At 39.0% G+C, this 7,093-nt stretch overlaps 1 protein-coding gene across 1 annotated transcript; it reads left to right on the top strand.

The window, feature by feature from the left end:
• Positions 1-1,093: 1,093 nt before the first annotated feature.
• LOC133924878 (binding partner of ACD11 1-like) lies at positions 1,094-4,787 on the top strand. Its single transcript, XM_062370609.1, has 5 exons — positions 1,094-1,293; positions 2,954-3,066; positions 3,148-3,223; positions 3,865-3,948; positions 4,030-4,787. Exons 1-5 carry the CDS (start codon positions 1,288-1,290, stop codon positions 4,588-4,590), a joined length of 840 nt encoding a protein of 279 aa, XP_062226593.1. The 5' UTR covers positions 1,094-1,287; the 3' UTR covers positions 4,591-4,787.
• Positions 4,788-7,093: the final 2,306 nt, after the last annotated feature.

Raw genomic sequence — 7,093 nt, 5'->3', positions numbered from 1 at the left:
TTTCGGTAAGAAAAAAGCTAGTGTTACCCTATGCAAAGTTACCAACCTTTGCTGGGCCATGTAGTCCGCAGTTCGTATATGGCCCATAATACTTTGTAGGCCCAGGCCTATATGACGCACGTCGCTAACGAGCCGGATGAAAATTTATTTAAATATATTTCGGATGAAAAGATTTACGAAAATAAATATAAACAGTATCGCGGTGAACAGTACTACGATTTTTTTTTAAAAGCTACTTTTATAACTTCTAACGATTGTTATTGTCTCAAATAAATTTTTAAAAATCTAGTAAAATTCACTAATATTCTTATTATGTGATGTGATAATTTCTAAAATTATTTTCAGTCCTATATTATATGGTAAAAAAGTGAGTTCCTTTGTAATTCACTATTTATATGTATTTTTATAATTTCATATGATATTCTTCTTTTAATTTAATTTGAATTCAAACATATATAAACCTAGTGCTAAAAATAATTTTAGAAATTATCACATCACATAAGAAGAATATTAGTGAATTTTACAAGATTTTTAGAAATTTATTTAAGGCACTAACAATTGTTAGAAGTTATAAAAGTAGTCTTTTTTGAAAATTTTAGTTTAAATTCTACATATGATTTTTGGGTAAATTCAATTAAAATGAGTTGCATATGGATTATGTAACACGTACAAAATATTTTAAATTTTTTGTAGCAACAGAACATCACTATTTTGAATGGATAAAGTAGCCTATTTTGAATGGATAAAGTAGGAAGGAAATTGAAATTCGGAGTACCGTTCACCACGGTACTGTTTATGCAGGGGCTTACCGCTCCTTCGGAGGGCCTACCCGCCCATTGAGAGGGGCGGTAAGCTACGGGCCGACTGCTTACTGTCCTCTCAGGGTCAAACCGTCCTATCTATTTTTTAAATTTTTTTATCTGGAGTATATTTAAATAAATTTTTATGTTAAAAAATATATATAAAAAAAAACTCCCGGATCTGCCTACCGGGAAGGAGTAGACCCAGTCAGTGGCTTTGCGCGGTCACCTCGGATTCGTGGAGACAATTCAGGCCAGATCGGAAGAGGCCCATGGATCGGACCCAAAGCAAAAGCCGAAAGGTGGTGGGGTCCAGTTCAGGCGTGCCCGACACGTCGTCTCGTGGCACCGCCGCGCCGTGTGCTCCGGCTCCGCGATAAACCGCGCCCACTGGACAGTGGACACGGCTGATCGATTTTTCTTTACCGTTTCCCGGTTCAAGTCAGCAGTTTAGGGTTCGAGATCTCCGCATCGCATCGCGGCAGCCATGGCGGTGAGCACCGAGTTTTTTCCTCTTCTCACTCTTATTGTATTGCCTAGAAAAATCTCTTTTTGAGCTGTATGCTGTGCCATTTTCGATCCGGGCATCTCTTCGCTTGCCTTGATTGGTTTTGGGGACAGAGATAGGGGTTTATACTTCTGGTTTCTTGATTTGGGTGTAAACCGTCCCGTTTAGATTTTGCTGTAGTGCTAACCGCATCTTTCAAGCTGTACTAACAAAGAAAAGGGGGGAAATTTGCAAAACTCGATAGGAAGAAATGTGGGATGGTATTGGTCTTAGTCAAATCTCGTTCCATTTCAGTCGGCATTATATCTCTCAGATGACTCTGCAATGACTGCGGCAGCTAACCTGCTATCCAGTCATTGCGGGCTCTTGCCTCTTGTCAGGGTGCTCAAGTCCTGAAAAAGGAGGCGTTCTTCCAGTCGATTTCTTTAGTCATCGATATCACGGTGTGGTGTTTGGGAGTGATGAATAGCTCTTTGTTGATGATTTGAAGCGCTTGGTTCATATCATTGTCTTCAGGGCCTGATTTATCAAGCTGTATGCTTAGCTGATATCTTGTGCTTATTCTCTTTCTCTGTCTACTTGTGCTCAACGATTATTTTTTGGGGGGGTGAGGGGAGGGGGGAGTTTTTCTCAATTCCCATTCAGTACTTATTTTCAATCATTGTAAGTGGTGTATCAAGAATGCAAGGCAGAAAACACCCTCTGGTGACTAGCGAGCTTGCTTCACTTCTGTATAGACTGTATATCATAAAATGGGAATAGCCTTGTAAGCAAGTTGGCAAAAGGCCACCAACTATGTTGATATGTAATGTTCACGGATATCTAATTTTATTATCGATATATCGTACTGTCTAGCAAGTGTAATAGGTTTAATGCATCTAATGACAAAACAATTAATCAATTTGTCGTTTTCTCTAGAATCTAGGTGTTAATACTCTGATCGGGCATGGTTTAAGCATGAAAACCTTCTAATGAAGTGAATTTCTTATTTTAGCAAATGGAAAGATTGACCTACCGCAGCATTAAAATCAGAAGAGTGGGCATGATTGATAATGTGTTGGGCTGTATCTAACTATTTTTGGCCATTTAATATAGACAACTCTCCGCCTCTCCCCGACCCCCTTTCTCACCCAAAACATGCTTAGTTACAGCTTTTCAGTACATTTACTTATAGACCAATTAGTTGTATGTGTTCTCATGCATGTAAATAGTTAAAAACTTTGGCTGTACCCTATATAAAACTCAAAAGACTGGGACGAAGGCCTCAGTGATACCTAGTTCCTCCTTGGTACTCTCGAGAGAAAGGCTTTAACTGCCCCGTGGAACAGAAATGTCAATGTCCTGTTCGTAAACTGAGGTTGTTCCGTCGGTCAGGCAGATTCATGTGGCAATTGAAGCTAACCAGCAGGAAATACTCGGCTATGATTTTTTTTGTGTGCATGAAACAGAGTTCCATCTTCACGCTGCATAGTATATGAAGTCCGTACTTATGTATGAGATTATGGGTTAATTTAATGTATCCGTACTAATGCCCTACAGATTACTCCATTTTGTTTTCTTTTTGTGGTAGATTATTCGATATGGCATCATACCATCCACGAATACCACTGATCAGATGTTCCTTTTCTGCCATTTAATTTTTTAGGCAAGCACACTTAGTACAGTCAAGGTGAGCAACGTGTCACTGAAAGCAGCACTGCGTGATATAAGAGAATTCTTTTCCTTTTCTGGTGACATTGTGCATGTTGAAATGCAAAGGTTAGTACTTAAGTACCATATCCATGATGCCTATTTCCCACCCTGTGCTATGAATTGCATTAACCATTCGGTGCTATGCAGTGGTGATGAGCTGTCTCAAGTTGCCTACATTACTTTTAAAGACAATCAAGGAGCTGAGACAGCTATGCTTCTCACGGTACTTCTTCTGTTTTAAGTTTCTAAAAAATCTGTGTATTATTATGAAAGTATGGTATGCATTTGTTATCACGCTTAAAGAAGTTAATCATCTGAATGTTATTAATGTGGCGATGTGTACTGTAATTTGTTGCCATGATATTCTGAACTCCCACCAAAGAATATTTGGAACGCACTCTCATTGGTTGTTTCAAGTGATCATCTTTGCTTGCTTATTGAATGTTGCCTTTTACTTAAATCAGTGTTCCAACTGATTTTTCAACGTTGTGTCCACCTTGAGAAGATGTGCCTAGCGCAGCTGGTCAGTGTGCGTTGCTGCGCCTGCGCCACCCACATTTGAGCCTGCTCGACGCCGGTTCTCACCAATTTCATAGAAGGGGAAATTTCCCTAAAAAACATTGTGTCCACCTTGAGCTCTTAGCTCTAGCACGAAACCAAGCTTTCTTTGATGCCAACAAAAAATTGTTTGCAAATATATATATACATATATATACATATATACATATATATATACATATACATATATATATACACATATACACATATACATATATATACATATATACATACACATATATACATATACATATACATAAGACAAATTCTAACATATTATTACATATACTTCTACTGTTGTCACAGGGGGCCACAATAGTTGATATGGCCGTCATCGTCACACCTACCACTGAATATGAGCTACCAGCTTCTGTTTTAGCTGCTCTAGAGGTATGGTTAGAGGCATACTATTTACTGCATGATCTTATTTTAGTTGTCGTTCAGCTTTTTAACATTGTTTTTCATCCCCAGCCCAAAGATGCAAAACCTTCTGCCCTTCAAAAGGCTGAGGACATTGTTGGGACCATGCTAGCAAAGGGATTCATTCTTGGTAGGGATGCACTGGACAAAGCAAAAGCTTTGGATGAGAAGCATCAGCTCACATCAACTGCAACTGCTAGAGTATCTTCATTTGACAAGAGAATCGGTTTAAGTGAGAAGATCAGCGTTGGTACTTCAGCTGTAAATGGTAAAGTGAAGGAAATGGATCAGAAATACCAAGTCTCTGAGAAGACAAAGTCAGCACTGGCAGCTGCTGAACAGAGTGTCTCGACTGCTGGATCTGCTATCATGAAGAACAGATATGTCCTTACTGGAGCAGCATGGGTAACCGGTGCCTTAACTAAGGTCACCAATGCCGCAAATGATGTCGGTGCAAAGGCTAAGGAGAAAATAGCAGCTGAGCAGGAGCACACGGATATTGCCATCTCTACAATGGCGACTGTCCCTGCCACAGATGAGGAGTCAAGCAAGGCGTCTCCACCTGCTGATGCTCCTAAAAAGCCTGAACCTGCGCAGGGATTGATACTATGATATGATTTTGCTCCATACACGCATGTAAATAGACATGAGATGGTTGTTGAACTCATTTTGTAGTGTTGTGGTTGCCATCTTCTGATTGAAACCTCTTCGAAGTTGAAAGTTATTGGGACCTAAAGGAGTTTGCAATTTGTACCCAGTACTTTTATCAATTAATCATTATTATCCTGCAGTGGGAACTGGAGACATAATACTTCTGTTGTTGCTCGTGATGTTTTATTTTATGATATACTTTGCTTTTGTTTGAGATAAATTATTCCGGCTATTCATGAGAGAGTGGTATAATCACGGAGGCTGTGCCATATGCGCTTCTGAAGTAGCAGTGCTTCTGGAACTTGACTGGGTTCTGTTGATAGGGTTTTTTTTTTTTTTTCTGATGATGCAAGGCCTTGAGTAGTCTTTTAATCCAGTATTCTGTAGCCAGAATCACAGAAACCAGGAAGAGGAAATCGAGTATCAAGTTCTCATACTGATCCTGGAAGTTTGGAGCTGCAGACCGTTTGCAGGAATTCACTGCAGATGTTCATTTTCTTACCAAAACGACCCAGCTAATCCGTTTCGTGTTCAGCTCTGCCTCTCTTTAGCTAGAAGATAGGATTCCGGAACAGGGTGCGGTCATTCTTCCGTATAGTTAGGAGCGAGGATAATTGCCTGAAAATACAAGGCAGGGAATTTTGATAAATGCAGGATCAGACACAGACGCCTTTTTGTAAATATCAGGATGATTAGATGGCGCTTTCATTTCACTGATGGGTACAGCTACAGACCGCATATATGGTAGCAAAATTATTGATGCGTTCTTCATGTTTTTCCGCGAGGCCCCCGCAGTTCTCAGTGAAGAAGTGATCGAAATTCAGAAGTTCAGTTCTTGTAATAAGCAAGGGCAAACGAAAGCAACAAAACCAATGTTCTCAGACGATGAGAGTTCTGAGCTTCATATATTACGGCAGCGGTAAGCTCCATAGAGCACCGTGTTTATGCTTCGTATTGGAGATCAAAATACACAATTGGAATGGAGAGAAAACAAAAAAATGAAAAAAAAATAAATAAGAGAGCAAAGGTCACAACTCTTGGTGTATGTTCTTCAGAAGATCAGAGCGACTTAGTCTTCCGGCTCCCAGCCTTCCCTCTAAAGCTGGACATATCTGAAGAGCAAAAGATCAGGCATGAATTGATGAACACACATGAAGCTGGCTGAACACACATGCCCGGTGATGTACAAGTGTGTGTACGTTAATACTGCACTTTGTTGGGTATGATATACATTCCCGTCGAGCAGTATCATCAAAGGCAGCTATTTAGTTCTTTTTTCTTTATGCTTTTATCTTTTTCACGCATTGCCTCACGTGCCTCACTTTGCTTTCTGAGTTCTGATAGTACCTCGCTGTGCTTCGGTTAACAACAGGTTGGTGCTTTGAGTATATGGGCGAGCGTTTAACTGAAGACCCTTTTTGCCTTTCAATTTCTGAAGAAAAGTCCAAAACCCAAAAGAAACCCAAGTACTCTCCACTAACTTGTACTCCTACCGCAGACCGATCGTGGAGGATAAATTAATTACTTGTTTATATATGATGTCAAAAATTGCTTCTGTTCAATTATGTAATGAACATTATATTTTTAGGTAGAATTTGCAAGCACATGTAATATTCTCAGTTCAATCCATGTACAAGAAAATAATATCACGACCTAGCATTAGCAATGCCAAATGTCTTTAGAAACTCAAGATCACTCTTAGAATTAAGGTTTTCTTGTGGTACATAGATAGAGATATTCTTTTGATAAGGATAATAAAAAATGTACAATGAAACTAGGATGAAAACCAAAAATGTTGTTTTTGCAATTAGAATGAAACCATTAATCACGTTTTCTTTCAATGCTAACTTGCTAGAACCTGTTGGTAGATAATCTCTATTGCCTTATGTATTAAAAACCTAACAGTATGGGTCACGTTATGGGAAGTTGGCTAAGAGAAAAGTGAGCGAGAACTAAGAACAAGATATTAATTGGGGTGACGGCCATATTTTGATAATACGGTTCTGTCGAAATAATATAATATTCAATCATGTTACTAATATATCTTTATTGAAAGCAATTTTTAGAGGACGTATTGGTTGCGATTTTAAAGATTGCTACAGAGGGAGAATCAAAGGAAAGATTTTTTAAGCCTTCCCACGCTTTGAAGGTGATGGCAATTGATATATTCATCAAGAATAAGTGACGGCTTAATTATAGAATCAATGGATAATCCTTATGATGAGACTTGTAATAATAAACAAGAGTCCCGTTGCATCGGAATAGGCAAATATCGTTTTGTTTCCCTTTTGATCCTTTAAATGGTCTAGGATGAGTCTTTTATAATAACCTGCAAAAACTGTATGTATCGTAGGATGCAAAAGATCGAAATTAATTTCTTTATCTAAAAACTTGTACTCCTAACGCAAGTGGCGAGTGGCCAAGTACTGAACTGTTCAGACCTAGCTGTTCTGCAGCAGTGGAC

Source organism: Phragmites australis, chromosome 7 (genome assembly GCF_958298935.1).
Source record: "Phragmites australis chromosome 7, lpPhrAust1.1, whole genome shotgun sequence".
Taxonomy (NCBI): domain Eukaryota; kingdom Viridiplantae; phylum Streptophyta; class Magnoliopsida; order Poales; family Poaceae; genus Phragmites; species Phragmites australis.
The sequence above is the reverse complement of the archived record's forward strand: the minus strand, read 5'-3'. Positions and strand labels throughout refer to the sequence as shown.